Source organism: Apis florea, unplaced genomic scaffold, assembly GCF_048593485.1.
Source record: "Apis florea isolate Af1SG1 unplaced genomic scaffold, ASM4859348v1 contig_2495_pilon, whole genome shotgun sequence".
Lineage (NCBI taxonomy): Eukaryota > Metazoa > Arthropoda > Insecta > Hymenoptera > Apidae > Apis > Apis florea.
In genome coordinates, this window is record NW_028256595.1 from 497,872 (window position 1) to 524,602 (window position 26,731).

Genomic DNA, 26,731 nt, shown 5'->3' on the forward strand with positions numbered 1-26,731 from the left:
AGTCACGCAACCGCGATATCAAGCGTTAGCCGGTTAAACTATCCTAGTTTAATCGTTTCCTCGGATAATTAAAACCGAAGGATGGAATTTTTCTGAGAATACTTAACGTTAGCCGACCACATTTATTTCTTTGCCAACGTATGGAGATTAAACGGGAAACGATCTAGGGTATGGAGAGAAAAAACTTAACCAAAAACGTGTAATAATGCATAACGTTTCGAAGCGACGAGAAATAAATAATGATAAAATTAAATTTTCGAATATATATACACACACACACATAAAGTGTATCGATGTTTCAAGTGATTAGAAGTAGAAAAGAAAAATTGCAAGTTTTTTTTCTCCGGGTATTTGAAATTTTTTATCGATCTTTCTATCGCAATTGGAAAAATTTGTGTCATTTTGTTATAATTTATTCCAATAATATAATTTCACAGCAAGTGCATTTTTTTGTTTTTCGTTATCGCTTGAAAACTGACTAAGCATTAAACGCACATTTTCAAATCAAAATAAAACGGTCGGGAAATTGAGCGCGAAACGCGAGTTTGACCGAAGGCGAAGAAAAAGGATGCACGTTTCAAAGTGACCATTATATATATATATATATACACTGCCGGGGAGGATAATCGAAGCGATGGTAATCGATGGATATCGAAGTTAAATAATCGATGCGGTTTTCGATCGAAGGAAGGATGGAGATAAAGGGATGGTCTCGTGAAGGATCGCGTGATTAATCGCGAATTAAAAACCGAAGTTGAAACTTTGTCGAATAAAGGCCAAAGTTAAAATAAATTTATAAACGTTAAATTTATAACTTGCTCCACTTATTTTCGAATTTTTCCATTGGAAAACGTTTCTCTCGAAAGAAGAGAAAATGGTCGAAAATAGAAACGATCACGTGATCTGTCAACCGCCACGATTCTTTTCTCTCCCTCTTTCTTTCTTTTCTTCGATAATTAAATTTCCTTTAACGAAGGCAACTTTTTTCCTCCTCTTCTTTTCCCCCATTCGAGCGATAACATTAAAACGAATTCCGTGTAATTTCGTAGGCCACTCGCATAAACGAATCGATTTTCCCTAAACGAAGAAATACAAAAGATATATACACGTGCTACATATCTTCATCGCGACGTTCTTCACTTTCCAAGTTTGGACCTAGTAAGTCTGTAAACCCCATCCTGCGGAATATCTTTCGAAACGAATCGATCGTCGTAAACCGATTAGCAATTTCGAAAACGCGTCGCTCTCGAAACACATTCCGCCGCTCGCATTCTCGTCACGGGAAAAGTATCGACGCGAACGTGACACGAGTGGGAATAGTTTCGCGTTCAAGCCGACCAATAGCAAGTTGCAGACGAAATTCCCGTCAAATAAATCGCATTATAAATTTCCAGCGTGATTAAACAGCCCTGTTCGAGGCGACGTTTTCGCGCGTAATATTCCAATTACGTGTCCCGGCAGCAGCCACGTGAAACTCCTCCGTTCGGATTGTATCGGCTAGGCAGAAGAAAGCGAGACGAGATGTCGCGGGAATGAAAGAAAAATAATCGATTCGATCGAACTTTCTCGATGGTTGTATTGCACATCATGCTAATTGTAAATAGGTTGAAATAATATTGCAATGTTATCGAGGGGGATCGTTGCGTTGAATTCCAGCCTCCGCTTCGCTTTTCATTTCAAAGGGACACGGAACGGTCGGTATTATCGATATTTATAATGAAGCCGCATCGAGAGCCGTTCAGGATCGAATTTCTTATTCGGTGGAAAGAATCTAGGATGAATATCGACGTTTGATATTCTTCCTAAAGAAGCAAAAAAAAAAAAAGAAGAAGAATTGTCATTTCTCAACATCATCGATCCTGTAATTTAGGACGACTTTTTGTGCCTCCCTTACCGTGGTTTCTAAGCCATTAAAAGGTACACGCGTAAGCGCGTATGAAGAAGGGACGAGCAGCGAGGCCGACTAATCTGGACAGCGATATAATCTCTAAACCGAAGGGAGAAAGCGGGTGCTGGTATGTGGAAAATATATAAAGGAGAAATCTTGCGCGCGAATTTCGAATTTCGAAGGAAACGACAGAGAGAGAGAGAGAGAGAGAGAGAGAGAGAGAGAGAGAGAGAGAGAGAGAGAGAATAACGGTCGGACGGGAAGAGAAAGAGTGTAATTAGAAGCGAGGACGAGAAGCGGCTGTGTGGTGTCGAGTGGCATCGATCGAATCGATTCGATGATTTTTGCGTCCCAGCGTGTCACGGTGCATATGTCGGACAAGCGAGCACGATGACGCCATGTGTTTCCAGCTGGATTACGAACGGGGGAGCGGGATAGGCGGGGCGAGTTGGGGTGGTGCACGAAATGTTTTGGGTTTGTGGGCTTTCGTGTGCGACGGGTCGAGGGTGGCCGTCCGGTGGTTATCTTCCGTCCTTCTTTCTTTCTTTCAGTTAATTTTCGTTTCATCTTTCTTACGGATCCAATTGCTCGAGAATTGTCCTAAAATTACGTTTTCTAGGATAATATTGGTGATAGTAATAATATCAATAGCGGTAGTTGCGGCGCTGGTGGTAATAATAGCGGCAGCAGCGTAACTGGTTGAATGGTGGTGGTTTCTGAAATTTCAACGGCACGCAGGGGCATTGTATTCGGAGTGTTCCAGTGTTGCGCAACTGGAACGTAACAGACGGTGGATTACCTCGAGTCGTATTCGAGTTTCCGCGAGAAGAAAGGATTCGGTCGAAAAGTCAAAACTTGTCCCCGATCTCGCGCCTGGATTAAATTCAATTGAAAAAAAATGGACCGAGTATTTTGCTAGATTTTCCCGGTGTGGAAAAAAACGTGGTTCCATCGAATTTACAATGATTTACATTCGAATATTTACAGTTTCGAGCGGAGACGGTCAATTGGAAGAAATTGCGCGAAGGTGTCGCGAAAGTGGCGCTACGCGTACGTCAAATAGGCAAACTGTGTGTATTCGCTCGAAGCGATCGCCACTCGAATAAAAACAGCGCCAAGTTTAATTACGCTTCAAGACGGATCGATATCGCGCGATATCTCGCCCCTGTCTTTTAAATATTTCACTTTGCGTAATATTTATTTTTCCACGTACGGCCTGGAAACGCCGTTTACCGTGCGTACGTACTTTCTCCACTCATCCCGTTGAATTACACGTTACGTTCGTCCGACCGATCTCCTGTGAGTATCCTGTTTACCCTCCAGATAGCGCAAGAGTTCGAGTCCTCGCGAACGCGAACACACGACGAGTCTATCTACGAACGAAGCGTGGCTCGAGAGATGTTTTTAGCGACGTTCAACTTTGAGATCGAGTCCGCGATTAACTATGAAACGAGTTTCTTGTCCTCGTAACCTCGTTTACGAGGTTTCGTTTCGAAAAAAAAGAAAAAGAAAAGAAAATTCGCACTCCTCTCCAAATTTTCGACCGCTCATCGAAGCGAAGTCGAAACCGCGCGAAGGTGGGTGATTTATTTACGAAACTTATTATCGGGGTGCGCGTCACACGGCAAACGTGTGACTCGAACATGAGCGTCGATTTCTTCTAGCAACGCAACGAAGAGCACGTGCGATAAGAACGCGACACCGCGCGATAGCAACGATCTACGCCACCCAGATCGCGGAGCCGAACGCGGGAATCGAAACGAATATAAACGAGATCAAAGTGCGCGCGGTGTCAGCGTATATAAAAAAATATATATACCGGTTTACGCTTCACAGACTTCATAGTGGAATACTTGTAATCGGTGTAACACGCGTATGCGTGTAATCGTTCGTTCACCGATGCGGAAACTTTTCGAGACGAATACGACGATTTTTTTTTTTTTTTTTTTTCGCCAATCCTTTTATACGCAACTCGTAAAACGAAACGAAAGGAAGGAAGAAGCGATTTTTATCACACAAATCGATCGAGTCACGATCTTTTCGTAATTCAGCATACTTTTTTAAAGGCTCAAATCGAAGATGTTTCCAGCGGTGTAAAACGTTGCCTATTTTATTTTCCTAGCTTTTTTTTTCTTTTTTTTCGTTAAAGGTGACTAATAAACGAATCCAATAAACGAATAATGGAGGGATGGAGAAAGGTTGGGAGAATAGTGGTGGGAATAGTTGGATTATAAAGGTTAAAGTGTCACCCACGTGCGATAAGTAACTTTCAGATTCGTTCAAAATCTTATCTTTCTAATCTAAGCGAGCAATTTATTATTTTTTTTTTTTAGATACGGATACGATGATAAACCGAATTTTGATTCCCTTTTTTTTTATCGGCACAGTATATGATATACACGTTTTATTATTCTCGGATACATATATATGAATGGTGAAAAATACTTTTTAAAGATTGCACGACTAATTGACTAAAAGTGCGCAGGTCATCCGGGAATATACTTCCGTCGTTCGTGTTTTTATTATAGCCTTTATTCCTGACGCGCGTATATACTCGATCGGCTCCCGTTCTAAGCCGCTGTAAGCTTAAAGGGGATGCTCTTCGTGCCTTTTGACGACCGATCCGGCCGCCCTCTCGTCCAACTGCCAGCCCACGATGATGCCACTTGATTCGTCCGGTTTTCGACAACGAATAATGAAAAAAAAAAAAAAAAAAAAAAAAAAACTCCTCGTTCATAACACGTTGATATTGATCACTCGTATCGATTATTTAGAGAAAAATAATACACGGCGATAAAAAATATTGATCGATTTTATCGGAAGTGTTTTTCGCGTTATATTCTCTCGTTCGATCGAAAAGCTTTAAATTGGATCAACAATTAAGTCACGGCGAAACGTTTTCGGATTAAAATCCGCTTGTTTGGCGGAAAAAAGAAAGAAAGAAATCTTATGTAAAGGAAAAGTGGGGAGAGAGACAACGATAAAAGGATTCTTGGATTATTCCGTCATCTTCTTTTACTCGCGTCAATTCGATACGATGAAAATTGAAAATGCGAAAACCTTCTATGTATAATAATTGCGGAAATCGAATCGAAACGGAGAGCAAGGGCAGCGAGCGAACAAGCTTCTTCCGTTGCCGATTCCAGCGGCGGTAACGCGACGCTGGCGGAGTTTCTCGGCCGGGATTCGAGTTTCTCGACGGAATGGAAATCTAATTCCGCATCCCGGCTTTCGTTATAAGGAAGACAGCGAAAGCGCGTCGACGTGGCTTCTTCGAGGAATTAGAAACAAAGCGGCTCTCTCGATGGAACGGCCGGCTTTATCGATCTTTTTTTCTCCTTGGATCCGAGAGGAGGAGGAGGAGGAGGAGGGGGGGAAGGATGATCTACGGCGATAAAAATGCCCTTTTCGAGGAGGAGCAAATTGAAATTTTTCACGCGTCAACAGCTTGGAATTTAACCCTTCGCGCTCGTATTGTTTGTATTCGAAAGAAGGTATTGCGATCGACTCGCAATTTTCTTTCCTATCCAATGAAAACATTTTTCTTGGATTATATTACGAATATATTGTAAGAAAAAAAAAAAAATTTTTTTTTAAATAAATTTATTCATTTTATATACGCAAGAGACAAAAAAGGAAACATTGTGACACGAGTCCCTAGAATGTAAATACTAAATGTACGTATTTATAACGATAAAATTTAAGATGGCGAAGGTGATCTTTTGGCAAATTGAGAAAAAATATTTTCGAAATCTTGAAAACATTTTTCATTATACCGTTCATTTCCCAGGAAATTATAATTGGAGAGTTGTTTGGCCATGTAAAAATTTCGACCGATTAATAGAGAGAGAGAGAGGGAGAGAGAGAGAGAGAGAGAGAGAGAGAGAGAGAGAGAGAGAGAGAGAGAGAGAGGGCATCGAGCGGGACGAAAATTTGATCGAAATTGCGGCCGTTGGCTCGGCCGCGTGGCTGTCCTTTTCGTTTCGAAGAGACAACAATAGCCCAACTCCCAGCGGCATCTTTTGTCTACCCGTCGTTGATTCGGTGCGCTGCCATTACGAGATCCGTGTATCTCGCCTCGGATTTCGTTCCGTCTCCCCGAAAATCCCCAATGGAAACGTTCTTCAAACCCGATGTTTAACGACACAATGCCTCCACTTTTAACGCGCGCCTCTCTCTTTCTCTCTCTCTCTCTTCGTTCTTTTCCTCCTCCTCGCCTAATGCACCGCTCTCAAACCATTTCTCACCGATTACCGGTGTCCAATTTGTCCCCCCAAGTATCCCCTTTTCGAATTTTTCTTCGAATTCGAAATCGCGAAGAAAATTCTCGTGCAAGAAATTTGTCCATTTGTCCCATTTAAACGTAAGGAGTACTTCCGTCTCCTTCTTCTTCCCTTTCCCACAATTGATGTACACGTTGGGTGGAATACGGAAAAATAATGAGAAATTTCGCGAAAGAAATTCAAGTTGAATTCAAAATTGAGAAGCGAGCAATGGCAAAATTGTATTGGTTTTGAGAGAGAGAGAGAGAGAGAGAGAGAGAGAGAGAGAGAGAGAGATGCACGAAAGCTCAAGTTGTCTCGGAAGCTCGTTACCCACCGCGATCCTCTAATCTTGGATAAACGAGAAGAGGAAGGTGTGCAGTGATGGTAATTGGAGGTTAAACACAGGCTTGGCGAGGCTCGTTCGATCCATTTCTTTAAAAAGCCCGCCAGCCAAATTAAGGAACGGAAGTGGCCCGCACGAGCTCGTGAAACTGCCCTTTAACGAAATTTCGAAAACTTTCCCACCTGTTATGCTGATATTTTTACCTCGATTCTTCGAAGAAAATTTTTAATCATCCTCGGATTACCGCGAGGATAATATCTGAACAAAGAAAGGTTTCGTGTTTGATTAAATTTTCGCAAAAATCGATAAATAAAGGCCTCGATTGAAAAATTCGAAAAGTCGCTAAACTTCGTCGAAGACGAATATCCTCGGAAGAAAATGGGAAAATACGAAAAATTGAATTGTTTCGTTTCGCCGTTGTTCGATTTGCAAAGTAAATAAAAAGCGTATATCGTAGCGATGCTACGAAAAGATTAAAGGCTCTCTGAATGGCGAGCGGTGGCAAAACGCGACGTAACGCGACCGAGCATTTTTGAATTCCGTGAAAAATGGGTTAACGTAGCCGCCGGCATCGGAGATTCGTTTGAAAAGAGAGAAATGGCGCTTGCTCCGCTGAGTAAAGCTCCTCCGCTTTATATCGCGCGTTATCGTCACTCGAGACGCGAGAAAAACTACGACCGCTTAACATTTCGAGGTCTGAATCTTCTTCTTCGCGCCAGGATTCGCGATTCGATTCTTCTTATTTTTCTCTCTATACTGTGACCGTTACCTCGCCAATATTTCGACTGCTTGTATATCATAACTTGTATCGCGAAAGAGAGAGCGGAGATAGAGAGGAAAATTTATAAAGTTCATTCTTGTTTCACAGTAAACGAATACGTGTAACGATATAGGTTGCAGCGTAAGCGTTGAGTTTGCAAACGAGGACGATAATTCTTTCGATTACGATGCTTTGCGCAACCGTGGTTCGAGAATATCGAAAATAAATAAATCGAAGACAAATCCTGTCCTTGGCAAATGCGGTTACTTATGGAACTAATGCCGGAAGAGAAAAAAAAACGTGGTTAATGAAAATAAAGGTAATCGCATGGCTGATTCTACACCGATGCATCACCTGTTACGTGGCAACAGGTGGTCTTTTGTCGAAATGAAAAAAACGGGTATAGTTTTTTAACGACTTTCCACTCGGTTCTGAAACGTCAGGCCGGGAAATTTAGGACACTTTTTCTCTTCGTAATTTCTACGATTATCGCATTCCAATTAGTTTCGCTTGAGCGTATCAAGAAAATTCTTTAAAAAAAGAAAAAGAAAAAGAAAATAAACGTAAACTTGTCGCATTTTTTTTTTTTTTTTTTTCATATTTTTTATTCTCCCGACGGACGGTAAGTACGTACGTATTTTGGTTGCGCAACACGGTCGTTATAGAAGATTTCGATTTGTCCTTGCGGACATGTATCGAGATTCTCCGCGCACGAATCGAGCGGCACGCAATATTCGACAAATTGAAGTAGAGAATACTCGTGCATTTTCTCTCTCGAGTCGAGTAAAAAGTGGCAAATCACTCGACGAATCCATCGGTTGATAGTTGGACGGTGGTATAATGGCCATGTTTTATGCGAGTAACGTGCCGGCCGGTGACCAACGCTGCTACAGAAATACGTCTATTTGCGTGGCCGGTCACGTGACGAATTTGCGCGCGGCGTAAAACGCGGAACGATGTCGTTCGGAATCCGAATACTTTGCCTGCAATATTTGTTTCCAAGAGTCGAATAGCGTTGTATCGTTAATTCGTACGAAGCGAAGAAAAATTTCAAAGTTTCTTTCCCTTCGAAACTCGATATTATAACAACAGTTGCCAATCAAGCCCTTTTTTTCCTCTCTCGTCCCGTTGGAAAAACGAATTTTTTGCTGGATAGAAACGGATGAGCGAAATTTGTCGCTCGATTAGAAAGATAACGAATCGTTCATTACGATATTGGAGATAAAAATCGGACTGTTAGTCGGTCGACGATTTCGTCCCAAATTAAAGCTGAATTTACACTTTTTCACTTTGAACGTTCATCGCGGATAATTTATCTACGATGAATCCGAAGGAAGAAAGCTGGAATAATTATCCTCGTTCAATGATCGAAATCAATTCACTAATTTTCAATTCTTTGTGCACGATTTTATTATTCCAAAGACGCTCGTCATTTCGATACGTCTTCAAAAATATTTCCATGCGCTTATTAAACTTTGCTCACACGATTATTCGGCAAAATTGCGCGTTAAATAGCTATCCATTTATTATTGAACTTAGTTTAGACCTGTCATTGCCACTCCGCCACAATTACTCATTCATCAAAAGCAAAGCTCTATTTTGTTCACTTTGGATGAAAACTTTACATCTTTCGTTATGAATCATTCATGATATCCACATCCAAAGTATGAAAAGTATGAAATTTTAAATTCGCCTTAAAGAGTTTTTCGAGATGCATAATGCAAATTCGATCTCGTCAGATATCTCCCGTTTATTCCAGCTTTTCGAATTCGTGATTTGGAATAGAATGTTGCCACTTTCGAAAGAAAGTGAATCCCGACGGAGGGATGATTCGGTGAGAAGTTGAACGCGTAGCGCGAAATAAAGCTCTGTACAAGATAGAATCGATGGATAACTCTGAACCTGGAGAGGGGGGGGCTCTAGTTTCGTCGAGAGACGTTGAACGGAGAATAATGGTTACGCGTCACGAACCGGTGCAGAAGCCTTCGAGAGTAATGGAAGCTCGGATTAATCTTATGCAAAACATCGAGAAGAGTCGACCGAGTCTGCCTCTTTTTTTCTCTCTCTCTCTCTTTTATCTTTCGATTTCGTTTATCCGGTCAACGTGGGCTACTGAATTTCAACCGACCAAATACTTTTTATCCGCTTATACGATAAAGGTAAACCGTGAATGAATGCTCGATATCGTGCTTTTTTTTTTCTTTCTTCTTTCTCTTCTTCCTTCTCTCTCCCTTTTCTTTTCACTCTTCCATTTGATCAAGGTTTCTTTTTCATCGATGCGTCAATTTGTTGTTCGATTGCCTCCGCTCGATCGAAGTTTTAAACGTTCTTCTTCCTTTTCCCATCCGAAGACGAAACGTCTTGCGACCGATGTAGAAGGAGAGGGGCGGATGGAAAAGCTGTTATTCTTCTCGAATAGTAGGCCAACTTTTCGTGCGCGACGATTCACCTATCCTTTTATCTTATAATTATATTATTTCAAATTATTTTACACGCATTCGAATCTTTCTCTCTAAATGACTTTAAAAAATATATATATATATATATATTACGACGGATCGTTTTTCGATCCGATATTCCTTTGAACGGGAATGAAAAGGATGGAAGTGGTTCGTTTTCTAAAGTGGTAGGGAAGAACCTGGCGGCAGACGATGGGACGCGCGGTGAAAGAGAAACACGGATAACAAAGCGTCGCGGGCCAATCTGCATGCCCGGGAAACCCCGGATTTCATCGGTGAAAAGTCCTCCTCTCGTGCGTGATTGTATTTCCTCCCGTTCGAGAACAAAGGTGTATAGGAGAAGGAAGGTACAGGAGAAAAGGGGGACGATCTTGTCCGACAGTTTGGACTTTCGTATCGGGCGGGGAGAGGGCGCCTCTTCGCGGTTAATCCTTTTCAGTTTTCGAACCCTCTCCACGCATGGTCGTCGCTCTAATTGGCTATCGGTTGAAGGAATTGGAAAGGTCGAGTGCCACGGAATATACAAACATCTCGATATTTCTCGTTTATTCGTTTTGATCCGTTTCGAGATATATATGTGTGTGTGTGTGTGTGTGTGTGTGTGTGTGTGTGTGTGTGTGTGTGTGTTAGCTATATAGAGAAGGACGAAAGGATGTAAAGCGCGAGAGAAAGAAAGAAAGAAAGAAAAAAAACCGACGGTGAAGCGATAAAAGGGAAAATAATGGAATGGTTGTTGTTTCGATGTTTTGCAGATGACAGTGGTACAGCGGGCAGCGACGACGGGGTACAGTTGGTAGTGGCGTGGAGAGCGCACCGCGCGAGAGGAGCGGAAGATAACTCGGAAGAGGCAGGTGGGGAGGAACGAGGGAGGAGGAGGAGGAGGAGGAGGCGGAGGAGGGGGTGGAGACGGAGGAGGAGAAAGAAGTGGGAAGACTGGCGGAGATAAGAAGACGGAAGAGGGAGAAAGGGAAGGAGGAAGCAGGCAGCGGGAAGGGGAAAAGGGGGAAGGGGAGTGGGGAGAGAGGAGGAGGAGGCCGGTCTCGTAGAGGGGCATCGTCAACGGATTTTCCGGTAATTGGGGATATCGTCGAACTTTGGGGGGCTGTGAAGGTCGCTGATGTCCGCTACGAGCCCTGCCCCTACCCCTGCCACCAGCTCGCCGTCACCCGAACAACAACAACAACAACGGAAGAGGTGGAGAAGGAGGAGGAGGAGGAGCGGAGAAGGAGGAGGAAGACCGGACGCCGCGCCGCGACCGACGCCGGGGAAACTCGCGCCACTCCTCACCTTATCCTTTGATCCGGGAAGGAAGAATATCTTTTACCAGCCTCGCCGACCACCACCAAACGTTCTCTCCATCCATACTTCGCTATTACTGCTGCTGTATCACCGATCAGCTCGACCACCCCTCTGAATGTCTTCGCACATCCAAAAGTCGTGCGTGGTGAGGATACTGTTTCACTTGCCTTCCCCTCTCTCCCCACCCTTCCTTCTTCCTCTACATAGACATAGAGAAAGAGAAAGAGAGAGAGAAAGAGAGTGAGATTCGTTTCACCCAGAGAAGGGACAAGTCTATTCTGTCATTAAGTTTTCTCTCTCTCTCTCTCTCTCTCTCTCTCTCTCTCTCTCTCTCTCGTTTTCCTATTACTCCTCGACCTGTCGAAACATAGTTTTTCTTCGATTCACGAATGAAAATCTTTTCTCGTGAGAATTTTATCAAGATATGGTGAATAGTCAGACGCACGATCTATCTTCGATTTTAATCCTTTGCACTCGTATGTCGTCCTGTAGTTGCCATCCTACATTTTATTATTATACATATGTTTAAATTACATTCTATGTGTATAATACAATTATATATAATATAATTACATTCTAGGAACTCTTGTTACCTTGATTGGTAACCTTCTTGAATATAAATACGAGTGCAAAGAGTTTTAAGATATCCGATTTGCTTAAATTCGTACGAAACGTTTAACCGTACGTGAGACGATAGATGGCGTCAAGAGCGATCATCGTGACGAATAGAAGAATAATCCGAATAATTCTTTCGAAAAGAGATCGTTTTCGCTGACTGTCGGTCGATTTCGAAGCTTTCGATTGTTTTCGATTCACAAATGAAACTTCTCTCCTGAGAATATTATCAAGGTGTTACGGATAACTAAATGCACAATCTCTCTTCAATTTTAAAATATTCCACTTGCTTAAATTCGTACGAAACGTTTAATCGTACGTGAGACGATAGATGGCGTTCTATGACTACGAATAGAAGAATAATTCGAAAACTGTTCTCGACCGATTTTGAAGCTTTCGATTGCTTTCGATTCACGAATGAAACTTCTCTTTTGAAAATATCATCAACGTGTTATAAATAATCCAGACGCACGATCCTTTTTCGATTTTAAGATATCCGAGCTGCTCAAATTCATACGAAACGTTTAACCGTACGTGAGCCGATAGATGGCGTTCGATGATTGCTAATAAAAGAATAATCCGTCGAAAAGAGATCGTATTCGCGTTTTCGCTGACCGTTCTCGACCGATTTCGAAGCGCATGCACTCGCATACGATTGACGCAATACGGTTCAACTTCCTTCCGCCACACTCGCGCCCGATGGACGTAAGCGAGTGGGCCAAGTCTTTGGAAAACGCGCTACTTCAAATTCGCCCTCGAGTCGAGTCTCTGGAGTGGAGTGAAGTGGAGTGGGGACGAGGCGCGCAAACATTCGAATCGGGAGAGCAGCGCAAGTTGCACCGTTCGGTGGTGGAATTCGATTTGATAACAGAAGGAAGTTGATAGAATTTCAGCGAAAGGCTGTGACGGGCCGCGTGTATAAGAATTGCATTATTGAAAAGTTCCGATGTAAAAGTTAGGTATCGGAAATCCTTCACGCGCGACATATCGTATCTCTCTCTCTCTCTCTCTCTTTCTCTCTGTTATGTCGGTTTCCGTTACAGGGTCACGGTTATACGTTACTTCGTTACTTCGATGAATTAGAGAAAAGTAGAGAGAGGAGAGAACGAAAAAGATCGATATCGTTCAATCTTCTCGATTCTCGAACGACTTTTTTTTTTTTTTTTTTTAATTTATACTGGCCAAGAAAACGAGCAAATTTGATCGAGGTGAGAGAGAAAGAGAGATGTAAAATTCGAGGGAGGGGATAGCGAGGAATAAGCAAAGAGATATATCGAGGAGGGGGAAAGGTTGGCTGCAGGGTGGTTGCTCGTGAACGCCGCGCGAAACTTGCAAATGGGGAAAGTTAGGCAAAAGTAAGATCGGCTGAGTTGGCTGTAAGTAACCGATGGTTCGGCCCGCGATGGTATGCCTTCGAAATTAACTCCTTTCCAATTGAAACTTTTTTCTTCCCAAACAATTTTTCCATCCATTTTTTTTTTTCTATTTCTTTTTTATTCGCGAAAATTCTGTACGTTTTGTTTCCTAATATCCGTTAATTCCTCTCTATCCCCCTCCCTTCCATCCTCTTTTCCCGTTTGTTTTCGGAACGTGAATTGATTCTTGTCGAGAGAGAGACGCGAAAACATCTCGAGTCAAGATTCTCCGCTGAGAAGCGAGCCCTTTATTTACAAATTAAGTAGCGCATTATCGGATAATTTCTCCTTTCATTTTCGCTTTTCGTATTCTCGTTAATTATCCCCAACTTGGACAAAACATCATTAAGAAACATATTTTCATTTTTACTCTTGGTTTAATTCCCTCGTGAAACTTTCGGAATGTTCGACTTTTGCCGATATTTATCGAAATAACGAATTAAATTTAATCGCTAATTTTTTTTTCTAAATTTCGTTCGTTGCTTCGATATCGATCGAATTTCTCCTTTCGTTTTTTCCATCCATTACTTACTCTTAATTTCCTTTTTTTTCAGCTGCCGATCTTTATCGAAGGAACGAATTAAATTTAATCGCTAATTATTTTTCTAGATTTCGTTCGATATCGATATTTAATAGAAAGATACATCGTTTCCACGCGTGAATTTGAATTTTGTGGCGATCGACGGATCGATCACATATATATAGGATCGAAGCGAGTCTGGAAAAAAGTTGATTCGTCGAATCATCCCCTCTCCCTTCTGGAAAAAAACCTTTTTTTTTTTTTTTTTTTTTCTTCGCTTGTGTGTTTAATCGACGGCCGATTTGTAGGGGCTTGAAGCGACATTGAGTGACAGCAAAAAGAAGTACGGCGACAAGGTGAATGCACTTCTGTCCGCCTGGGAGCATGTCACCAATTTCATTCCTGGGGCAACGCCAGAGGCCACCCAGTCTCTCATAGAATGGGCTCACAAGTGAGTATCCCCCTTTTCCCATTATTATTGTTATATTATTTATTAACGAACTTCTTATCCTCTCTCACAGGCACACGTTGAAATTGGTACTGCGCGGGGAGTGGCCCAAGTTGTCACCCGCGACGAAGACGCACCTCAGTGTTACGTTGCAGAGGTGCGCGTCCCACCTGGTGCAACACCCCGCTGCACCCTGGTGCACTGCCCTGATAGCTCTGGTGCACAATCCATGGACTCATCCCGCCCTCGACAGCATACTTAACGGCCAACCGGATTCCGAACATGAAGAGGGTAAAATCTCTCGATTCCAATTCGATTGGATCCCCAAGTTGAAGCTAGTTATTGACACGTTCGTTGGTCAGCGTGATTTCCTCAAATTGTCCAAATGTTACTGTGACAAGGCCGTAAGAACAGAGCGATAAACGAGAAAATAGTTTTAATATTTTTATTTCATATATTTATGTATATTATACTAGCTCTTAGTCTTCATTAACCAAGCCTCTACTTCCTTCGTTTCCAAAGTCGATTTTAAGTATTTTCGTGAATATAAGCCTCTAACTGGCAACTCCTATTCTATATTATCGGTGGTAATAAAACACCCTCCTATGTTACCATAATATACCATATAATTTTAGATTTAAAATTGTATAAAAATGCAGAGTGAAATTTTAAATTCGATTCCAAAGTTTTATTTTATATTTATATTTCAACGCTTGTCCCATTAAATTTCTTTTAAAATTCCGCTTTAACTCTTTGCATTCATACAATCACTGTCCTAATGTAATATAATGTAAATATATGTATTTACATCAGTAAATATACGTATAATATAATATAATATATTTCTAGAAGGCTCTTCTTACTTGATTGATAACTTTCTTAAATATAAATACAAATGTAAATGGTTAAAATCTTATTTTTTGAAGAAGAGGAAAGCGTCATCCATGTATGGGTGACGTGGCGGCGAACGTGTTAATAATAATAATAATAATAATAATAATAATAATAGTAATAATAGTAATAATAATCAGATCCGTTCTCGATCGACAGAATTCTGCTGTTCGGAGAAAGGCGAACTGCTGACAATGAGGCTGAAAATACTTTGCGAGGACCGCTGCGAGGACATAGCGGTGAACCTCGCCGCCGCCTGCGTACGCTCCCTGAGGCGAAGCGACAGGTTGCGCTCGCTCTCCGACTCTCATCACGTTCATTACATGATCGACGTTTACATTGTCCTCTTGTATAAATTGAAACGCACGCAAGATATATTCGCTCAAGTGAGTACACACTGTGGATCCATCGATGGATCCGTGTGCGACGGAGGACCGTTCTTTTTTTCTTCTTATCTTTTAACCCTTTGCGCTCCAGGCGATTTTTCTTTACGTATAATCTTGTAGAATGATGTATCAGGGTGTCCAGTTTCTTTCGCTAGGAATGAGCTTTTAGCGGTTATGTTTGTATGAACATGCAGGCTTATTTGTTAGCCGTCTGTATTTATATATATATATATATATATTTATATTACATTCTAGAGACTCTTGTTACAATTTTTACTTTCTGCTTAAATGTGTATGTAAAACAAATGTGAACAAGATATTAAAGATATATATATAGATTTTCACTGATTAAGGGATTGAGATACAAATATCGTATCAAAAAGAAAGAAAGAAAGAAATTTATGGGACACCCTGATATTATCGAATGGTTAGATTTTTGTTATCTCAAATTAGAACTGCATTTTCGGCGTTAGTCTAAGTTTGACAATTGCGGCGATAGAAATGTTATTTTCGAAGTTTCTGAGTTTTGTAAGCGGTGAGACGATAGAGAGAAAGGAAATAGTAGATGTACGAGAAGATGAATAATAAGAATAGTATCTGTGAATGTGAGAGCATGTTGAATTGAGATTGTAAGGTTTGCAACGAAAGTTTATCGCGACACTTGCCTTGACGAATCGAGGATGCATTCTGGTAATTACTTTATTATTAATCTTTTGCACTCATATGTACATTTTATTATTGTAAATACATATATTTACATAAGTATTACATTCTAGGAACTCTTGCTACAATGTTTTCTGCTTAAATGTGTGTGTATATATAAAATACAAGATAATAAAGATAATAAAAGATATATATATATATATATATACATATGTATACATAGATTTTCACCGATTAAGAGATTGAGGTGTAGATAAAATTTATGTATTTTTCAAATTTTTTTTACTAAAACGGCAAGTTAACTCGTAACATATTCCCAGAAAAATGTTTTCATTTTGTATATGAAAAAAAATGCCGAATTGATTGGTGCAAAACGAGTGCAAAAGGTTTAAAATATCACGCGAGATAACAACAATATAGACTTTGATATTCGACAAATTTTCTCTCTTTATACGATACGATAAAACATTAAAATAAAATAGTTTTATTAAGTGCGATTCGTGCGCGAGATCATTTTAACTTGGCTAAGAAATTCAGTGTGGAGTTGTTGATTCAGCCCGGAGCGCAAAGGGTTGAAATAATAATAAAAGCGCGGTACAAAAACAGTGTCCATTTTCAGTTAAAATTAATGGATCTAAGCGACGGATTGGAATTGGTCCAACGACTGAGCGGCGAGAGACCGACAAAGTATGGGACTGCACGGGTTTGGAGAAATTCTATAAAAGCTGCCGAATTGGTTGCACAATATCTCGTCACAGCCGGTATGGTGCGCCCCGTGCCGGAAACGGGGGCCAACATTTTGGAACAAATTCTAAACTCTTGGGCGTTGTTGCATTCGAAATTGAAGGACGTCGAGCCCACGTTACCCGGGATGATAAGGAAATTGATCGAACCAGCCGAAAGCGCTCAACACATTTATATCTTTTGCGCGGTACTCGTCAAACACGTAAGTCCATTTGCCCGTATCTATATCCTATATTCTCTTTTTCCCGTTTTCCTCTCGAAATCGAGAACGAGAAAAAAAAAAGAAAAAAGAAAGGTTTTATTTTTGTTTTGTTTTTTTTCTCTCTCTCTCTAATTACAGTTCGGCGACAGCGTAAAGACCCTGGTGATCGAGTTGTACATCAGGGCGTTGACCACAGACATGAACGAGTTGGAGAGTCAGAAAGCCAAATCCGACACGGAAAAGGTTCGCGAGACTGCGAAACGTTTGAGCACGCAGTTCCTTAAACTGGCCGACGTTGTTGGGAGCAACATAGGGATCGCCCGAGAATGCGTACTGACGGCGTTCTCGCTGCACCCGACCAGGGCTTGTTACGACAGGATCAAAGAGATGGCGGTCGCGTGCGGGAAAACGAAAGCTGATGGGACGCCGGCCGATGGCGGCGCTGCGGTCGTTAACGAGAAACTGAAGCACGCTCTGGCGGAGAGCGCCAATCACTCATCTAATGCTGGATCGATGAAAAGGATCGAAAGCGATAGGGAAAGGGACGACGACGTCGAGAAGGCGACGAGAGCCGATTCACCGCCCCCCTCGTTGTGCAACCCTTCGTTGTTTTCAATGTCGTCGTCATCGTCGTCGTCGTCGTCGCCATTGTCGGCCGGTATCACGTCGATGAAGAAGCCGAGCATCGACTTTCAAAACGGACAAGTGAGCAAGAGCTTCGAGCGCACCGATCAACTGTTGAAGAGCCTTCTGACACCCAAGAGGGGGGGAGAGACGATCATCTCGGCGAACAACGACAGATGTCCGTTGCACCCGAGGAGGGATCCGTTATCGAACGGCCCCCTCGGCGAGCTTTGCTTCAATTGCGGCGAGTTCACCGGCAACGATATTTCCAGGAGTAAAACGCCTGAGGGGAACGCCAGTCCCGGGAGCAGGAACGTGGAGAGGACCCTCGACGCCCTGATCCTGATCAAGGGCGACGCCGTGACCGGCTCCGCGAACTACGACGAGAAATCGGTGCCGAATCAGGTGTTGGACGCGGAAAAGCTCGGCCTCTCCCCCCAACTTTGCGACGATTTGGCGGTTGTTTTGAGCAGCCCCCGTTACCACATGCTCAGCTGGGTCCTCGATTGGAAAGAGTTGAACAGTCTGTGCGAGAGATACTTGGAGAACGCCGAGGAGATGAGAAACACGAACAAGGAGTTGAAATACCTCAACATAGATTATTCTCAGTTCAAGGATTGGCCGTCGGAGGACGATACGAAGGATATATTTTTCGGGATCGAGAAGGGATACGAGCAATGGGTCGATTTACCGTCGGACAACTCGGAACAGTTCGGCAGCTTTCAACCCGCGGGCAATTACAAGAGGTCCTCGACGAGGAGGAGCCTCGACGACACCACCACCACCACGGACTCGGACAGCGGCAGTGTGTTGCGGATAAGAAGGACGGGAAGACAGAGAAAGATTCACAGGTTGGAGTCGTCGGAGAGCGATTACGACAGCGCGGAGCGTAAACCGAAACACTTCAGGAACAGGATGAGCTCGATCTCCGATTCCGACAGCAACACGCAGGACAGCCAAACGGACAGTCTGGGCAGCGACGGGTGTCGAATGGAGGTGAAGAAGAAGCAGATAGGCAACAAATCGTCATCGTCGGGCAAGGAGGGGGGCAAGAAACTTCGTCCCAAGGGGTCGAAATTGACCGTCGAGTCGGTCTCCCATTTCCACATGCTCGTCAACGAGAACGTGCGCCACGGGAACACGAACGAAGACGCGAGCGGCTCGGACGTGAGCAGCAACGATATCATAACCTTGTTCTCGGCCGATATGGACGAGAGCAAACGGGAGACGATAAAGGGTTCGGCATACACGGCGGCCGCGCCTTTGATAATCACCGAGAGAAGGAGCGACCCGGCTGTGCTCAAATCCCTGAGGATGTTTAGGCCGCAGAACTCGAAGAAACCCACCAGGATCACGCAGATATTGCAGAAGAATCTTTTGAACAAGAGCAAAGACAATAATAATTTAGAGAATAGCACGAACAACGTGACGAAATTCGCCCCTATGCTGAGCACGTTGAACTTGAACCCGAAGATCGTGTTGACCAGGGCGGACGAGATCGACAGGAAGTTGATTCGGGCGAAGAAGCAGCAACGGTTGAGCAGCGGGGATATAACGAGCGAATTGATGAATATACAGAAAAACATGCCGTTCTCGCCCAACAAGAACACCTTGTCCACCACGTATCACCACCATCAAAAACAAAAGGGGAACGGAGCGACGATGATCGGTAAAACGGATTTAACGTCCGCCGACGGCCGGGATTTGAACTCGAAATCAAGTTTGGGCAAACGAAAGTTCGACATTCTGGCCAAGGCAGTCAGGGATTCGGACATCTTGGCGAAGAACGTGCCCGGCCTGAACACGTTGGACATGATGGTGCCGCCGAGAATGCGACCCACCGTGAACGTCGTCCAACTCTCCAGAAACATTCCGCAGAGCCCGAACTCGGGCTCGATCAACAGTGGCAATACACCTCCCAGGCCGAACAGAACTCCCAGCGTGGCAGGCAACATCCAATTGCCCGGCACACCCTCCTCCGGGGGCCACGACAGCGGTGTCGGCATGAGCCCGGCCGGTCAAACCCCCCCTCCAAGATCCTCCATCCTTCCCGACGTCGGCGAGGAGACAAATCAACCGCCTGACAACTCGCCCACTTCCTCCACGACCACCAACGTTTCCAGCCAACTCGAGTCCGACTCGAGCCCGCGAACGATACCGATCCAACGACGAAACCAGCAGAGTCAATCACCCAAGAAATCCCCTTCCCCGTGTTCCGCCGCTATCGCGACTACGACCGCGACGACGACCACGAGTTCGGGGATCCCCTCGACGAATATCGCGTCGGAACAGTTGCAGATCGTTTGCAAACCGGACGGCACGTATCAACTGGCCTCGGTGAATCCGAGCGTAGTGTCCAATCAGAGGAATCAGGTTCTCAACCTGCAAAATATCGACGACGGAGGAGGTGGAGGAGGAGGAGGAGGGGTCGCGAATTTTTCACAGAGGCAAAATCAGAGAGGCGAGAACGGCGGTGGGAACAGCAGGAGCACGTACGAGAGATTGACGAAGGCGAGCGCGCAACAAAATTCCGGGCAGAACGCCGGTTTGCCGAAATTTCAACAGGCCTTCGGTAAAACTATATACACGCTTTCCACGGATGCATCGGGTGCGAGTGGCGTGACGACGGGTGGCGCCGCCTCGGCGGAAACTTTGGTACAATCGGTATCTCCTCAAAAAACGGCTAATCTCTCGAAAGCTGTACAAACGTCTGTGCCCAACGCGCAACAGGCAAACACCCCGTCCACGGGGATAAACGTGCAGTCCATCGCGAACATTCCAAACGCGTTACAATTATCGACCACGAGCAGGCAGATATTGAACATCGTTCAAAGCTCCGGGAATAACGCGAACGTGGTGGCGGCGACCAGCCCGAACGCGAGTCAAACGTTGACGCAGTTGGTGCAGAACGCTTCGCCCGGTGTCATATACACGCACAAAATCCCCGTCACCATATCGACCACGAATCCAAGCCAGTTAAATATTATCCCCACCATATCGCACGCGAATTCGATACCAACCGGAAGGACACCTGTGGTCAAGTTGAACATCATTCGAGCTCCTTTGAGGCAACAAAATATCACGGGAGCTATACAAGCTGTACTGACCACACCGAGATTGCAACAACAGCAGCAGCAACAGCAACAACAGCAGCAACAACAACAGTCCACGGTTCGAACGGACAGTTTGCTCGGCTCCCCCATAGAGGTGCCGAATCAAGTCAGTTCGACCACTTTGGAACAATTGAGGGAGTTCGAGAGTGTATTAGAACAAGTGAAGGAGAGGAGCACGATTCAACCGCAATCCCATCAAACGATATCCACCTCGGCCACTACCACCGTACAAACGCAAACGACCACGCAGCAGCAGCAACAACAGCAACAGCAGCAACAACAACAACAACAGCAGCAGCAGCAGCAACAACAAACGCAAGCTGGTAAACAACAGCAAGTGTCGGTGAGCGCGCTGGCCCAACAACTTTTAATGCCGACGCAGCAACAGAGTGGAGGAACGAGCAACGAGTTCGCGAGCAACGGGAACGCGACGGTGAATTTCCAACAGGACGTTTTCTCCCAAAAAGTGTCTCTCGCTTACGTGAATCAGAATACGGGATCGGTGGTTGCGAAAACGCCGAACTCGACGCCGGTCGTGGTTGTGACCAGTTACTGTCAACCGGCCGCCTCGCCCGCGTTGAGCGTCACCTCGCAGAGCTCTTCCAGTCCTTGCGTAACGCCCGCCCCGGCCCCCGTACCTCCGGCAGGGAAAACACCGCCCACCCCGCCCTCCTCGAAGACGGTGAAGAAAGCGGCGCCGAAAACCGTGAAAACCAGCGCGACAAACACGTCCAAGTCGTCTCCGATACCGAAACCTCAACAAAAGCCGCAAGAGGACGAGCAAACAGCGCAGAGGATCTACGCGATTCTGGACGAGTACGCGGAGCAATTGCGCAACTCGCCCGATCTGAACAACAAGCCCGCCCCTCGGAGAAGATCGAACCCGCCCACGAATCCCAGCCAATCGTCGAAGAGGAAGAAGTCGAGCGCGAGCAAGGCGAAGTCGGTGGGTGGCCAGCAGAACAACAACTCCTCGGAGCTGAGCCCGAGCACGGACGATCTGGGCAGGACGATGGGCAGCGAAGACTCGTCGAGCGGCGTGGTTCACGTGCAGGACAGCCCGGCTGGTTTTCCCGCCCCCGAGGAGCAACCGTCGGCCAACGTAGGTGGCGCTGGCGAGGCGGCGAGCGCCGCTGCGGCCGAGGTTCGAAATCTGGCCACCGACTCGAACGATGGCGTTGAGGTGAACGTGAAGAGGCGAAATCTCATCTTCGCCGAGCCTGGATCCGGCCAGCCGAGGGCGGTGATCGTTCAAGAGGCGGTGCAGGCCGGTTCCGTGTCGGTGAGCGAGGCCCTCGCCTCGGTCACGGGCAAGGTGGGCAGCACGGCCGTCTTCGTCCCGGGCCCCAACTACATCCTGCCCATGAATCTGGTGAAGGGGGGCCAACAGTTCACCATAGTGTCGAGCGGGTCGAAGCTGTTGGCAACCGTGCCGGCGACCGTGCGCGCCACGGGCAACGCGGCCGTCTCCAACACGTTGGTGCTTCAATCGTTCCTGAATCAGGCGGGGAAGATAATCTCGCAACCGGCGCAGGTGAAACAGGTGAAAATACCAACGTTGCAAACGTTGTCGGGCAGCCAGGCGTCGTTGGGGACAGCGCAGAACGTTCAGGGGGCCTCGGTGGTGATACCTCAGACGGCCTCGGCCGGGAATCATCAGTTCGGTTCGGGCGACGTGGTCACGGAGAAGGGCGGCAACGTGATCGGTGACCTGGCGATGGCGAAATCGGACGCCACGGTCCCCGCAACCGTCGTCGAATCCGCGAACGCCGCGATCGTGGTCAACAAGAGCAACTCGGCGATCGGCTTGATCCAGCGCAACTTGAACGAGGGCGGGGAGGGGGGCCAACCGATCTGCGGGGTGATCACAAGCAATCCGAATTTGACCCTTCAAGGGGCAAGATTGTTCAACTCCTCTTCCATACACAAATTGACGAGCCCTGGGCTCAAGTCGGACAACGTGGTGTGCATCACCACGCCCACGGCGACGATCGCCCAGCACAGCCCGGAGAAGACGAGCCAGTCCCCCCAGGAGGGTCAAATTCACAACAACGACAAACACGTGTCCATACAAACGGGTGCAACGATCGCTCTCGCGTTCGCCACTCAATCCGACGTTTCCCTGTTGAACGATGCCTCTCAACACCACCATCACCACCATCACCACCACCATCACCATCAGCAACAGCAGCAACAGCAAAAGGACACGAAGGAGGCGTCGACGGAGATAATCCCTGGCGCCAAGATCATCTCCCCGAAGACGGTGAAAAGAAAAATCGAGGACTCGATGGGTATGTATAAGAACGCACGAGGGTGAAACTCGATGAAAACGTCGAGTTTTTTTCGAGCAGGTGATGAGACCAGTTCGATTCGAGAAATTTTAATATCCCTTTTTCGTTCGATTCGGTGATGTACGATCCGTTTCTTTTTCTTCTTTTTTCGCAGATTCGATGTCCACCACGATCGGAACGGTGGTGGGGAGCAAGCAGCCGGGAGGAGAGATGGACGGGGCGACGCAGTTCCTGGTGACCGGCGGGCCGAGCAGCTCGGACAGCCAGGAGTCATCTGTTCAAGCGTCGGGCGAGGGTATCGAGGTGTCGTGCAAAGTGGGGAACGGTCTGTTGTACGGGAACGCGAGGTTGCAAGAGGCCTGGGAGCCGGAGGGCAAAGTGTCGCCCGACACGCCTTGGCGCTACGTCCCCACGTCCACGAATTCATTGAGCATCGACCCCCTGAACTCGAGATACTCGGACAACACGGAGAACGTGCAAAGCGTTCTCCAGATCATCAACAAGGGGCAAGGTATCGAGATGTCCGCGGGCGGCCAGATATACCAGACGAAGAAATATTTCATGAATCACACGCTGGAACCGTTCCAACAGTACGCGAGCAAGGGGAACGTGATGAAAACGCCGTTGAACCCGAGATTGGATCGGGAGTTGTTGCAACAGAGGATGGAGAGGAAGGCGGCAGCCATGGAGAGGGAGATGAAGATGCAGAAAAGTTTGTCGGAGGAGTGCGAGGATTTGGGCGTGGACGAGCCAAGCACCAGCGACCTCTTCCCGGAGGCGGATCTACTGTTCGACACGAATCATTCCCCCTCTTTCGACCACTCGTCCCAGGACGCTTCTTGCAGCCAACCGTTGGGCATGAAATCGTACGGTGGCTCGTACTTTCGCTCTCTCGATTCGTCGAGCGGGAGCAGGGACGCCAGTCCCGTGGCCGATTTCAAAGTTAACGTCGAGCGTGGCAGAAAAAGCGGCGGCGGCGGCGCTGGCAATCAGAGGACAAGATCGACGAAGGATTCCGCGTCGAAAAGGTCGAAGAGGGAGAAGGCGGAGGAGTTGGAAAATCCGGCGAAGCACATTCGACTGACGTTGGATAACCTGAGCCAGGACGAGGCGTCGAACAGTAATTCGGACATCTCGAGATTGTCGCCGACCAATCTTGCCTCGTTGGAGAACGACTCGTCGAAGGACAGGGGGGGGAAGATGGCGTCGAGGAACGGGTCGAAGGAGGGGACGCCGAGCAGCGTGTCGAGCATCCCGTCGAACATGAAGCTTGACATTGATCTCGACTCGGAATCGTTGCCGCCCAGCATAAACGTAAACAACGCGTCGGCCGCTAGCTCCGGGGACGAGAGCTTAACACTGTTGAGCAGCAACACGGCCGACGTGACGATACCCTCGCCCCTCTCCCCGATCGCTGGCCCTATGTTGTCCACGCACAAGTACACGTACACGAATAAGAAACGGATCGCGTCCAAGGTGACGAGGATGGATTATCTATCCTGGGAGAGCCCGATGTCCGAGAGGACTAGGTCGAGCAGCGACGAGGAGGATTCGAGTATAAGCGAGTCGATCGGCAGCCAACCGGAGGAGAACGCGCTGAGCAACGGCCTCGAGGACAGTGTGCAAAGCCTCAAGTCTTTGTCGAACGAGCGGCGTTGCAATTACTTGAAAAAGAAAGACAAGTTACAGGTGAATGCGAGGGTGGTGTTGAATCGGGCAGATCACAAGGGTGGTGGCCTGTCGAAACGAATTAAGGTGTCGAGCGAGTCGATCCAAGATTCGGTTATGGTTTCCAGTGATAAGGCATCGGAGCCCTCCGACGACGAAACCTCCGGGAATATCGCTTTGGTCGAGCCGGACTGTCGGGCAAGACGGTCGAGCTTGCGCGGCCACGTTAAGAAAGGATGCGCCTGTTGTAACGGATCCCCGGAGAGACCTAAAAAGAAGTCGGTCAAATCCGATCATCCGAGGTTAAAGAAACGATTGTCGTCGAAACAGGCCGGGAAGAAAAGGTAGTCCTAGCGTTCGAACGCTCGACGGAGCATCGCGTGTTCGATCTTGATTCTAACAATGCTACGTGCTTGTCCATCGCGTTGGACGCGGTTCCCCGGTGACGAAGGAGCTTCCATAAAACGTATCCGGGCGTATCCTTGTAACCGTAACGCCATTGCGAGAAACTTAGGATTTTTCAATAGCCGAAAAGTTGAACGGATTATCCGAAACTGTGAGAAACGCACGAATCGTCGAATTTGTGTGTGTATGCGTGTGTATATATATATACATATATACCGGTAATATGGAAATGCCTATCCTCGTATTAGGCAAGTTTAATTTGCGTGACACTCGCAAGTTCTTCGTTCTTGGGCATAAACGTTGAACTCGTTTTATCAGAGACGGTAAGAGTAAGAGAGAGAGAGAGCGAAGGAACGAATGGTTGTTCTAATTAACGATTCTCGACAACAAGTAGGTCATCCTCTTACCACTAGATGTTATTGTAATACTAGATGTAAGATGAAAATTATAATGAATGGCAGACTTAGATTAAATCGTTAAGGATATTAGAGACGCAATCTAGTCAAAAAAAGATAAAGGTTTTACGGCGAGGAATAGGCGCGTGAAAGGGTAGAGAGATAGCGTGGAGGGGAATTTGGTAAGAGAAGGATGGGAAAAATTAAAATAGAACGCATCCGACTGTCGATAGATCCCTCGCAGACTAAAGAATTTATAATTAAAAGCCTGAATTCATAATTTCTGTCTACTGTATCTATTATGATGATAATGATGATGATGATGATGATGATGATGATGATGATGATGATGATAATGATGATGATACTATTCTACGTTCTTTTACATGGTATGGTCAGACTGAATAGACGAATTAATCTATAGATCTCGTTTGGTGAATTAACGTAGAAGTAACGAGACGTGCATTGAATTCTTTGCCTTTTGCGTAAAGTTCTCGATTATTAACTTATAGTATCTTAATCTCTAAAATCAAGATAGTCCTTGTAAATTATAATGTCGTAATATTATTACCTTATGATACAAGAGAGAGTAGCGAGAGAGACGATTGAACGGATTAGTGACAAAAAAAGAATAGGAATGAATAAAGGTGAAGATATTTGAAGGAAAAAAAAAAAAAAAAAAAGAAAAGAAAAAGGAAAATATCGAAAGAAGGACGTATAAAATGAGACAAAAGAAATATATATGTAATTAAGAGCAACCGTTGTGTGACGAGCCGACCATACCTTGTTTGTCACGGTGTATGTAAAAAAAAAAAAAAAAAAAAAAAAGAAGAAGAAAAAAAGAAAAAAAAAGGTATCCAAAAAAAAAAAAAACTGTACATTACGTAGATAATTCATTAAAAAGTATAGTATTATATCGCTGCACTTTAGTACAAAATCGCTTCACCTTGTTTCAGAATGACAAGTTTATATCATCTTTCGGTGTGCTGTCGTGACGCGTGAATGCCTGCAATTTATTACAAACTATAAGCAAAGAAGAAATTCTTGTAAAGGTTGTATAATTAAGCCATGAAACAACACTTATAAATTTCCGTACGTTTCTTTCGCACCTTCATCATCATGGGGTGGATTGGAAATTTTCCACGTAAAGATTAGAACTCGTTAATCGAAGCGTTTAATGTGTTACCTCTGGCGCAAAAACTAAGGATTAAGGATGTTGAAAAGTAATGTTCCTGTGAATAGTCTCATTTCGTGATACGAACCAAAGTGATTCCGTTTAGAAGCAAAAAAAAAAAAAAACAAAAAAAAAAAGAAAACAAAAAAAAACAAAAAAGAAA

General features: G+C 45.3%; 1 protein-coding gene across 1 annotated transcript; it reads left to right on the forward strand.

Moving 5' to 3' along the window:
* The first annotated feature begins 10,738 nt into the window (after positions 1 to 10,738).
* On the forward strand, positions 10,739 to 26,481 carry LOC100865209 (uncharacterized). Its single transcript, XM_086906789.1, has 7 exons — positions 10,739 to 11,159; positions 13,873 to 14,015; positions 14,086 to 14,303; positions 15,063 to 15,289; positions 16,572 to 16,898; positions 17,037 to 22,926; positions 23,081 to 26,481. The coding sequence occupies exons 1-7, from the start codon at positions 11,130 to 11,132 to the stop codon at positions 24,940 to 24,942; spliced, it is 8,697 nt and encodes a 2,898-aa protein (XP_086762915.1). The 5' UTR covers positions 10,739 to 11,129; the 3' UTR covers positions 24,943 to 26,481.
* Positions 26,482 to 26,731: the final 250 nt, after the last annotated feature.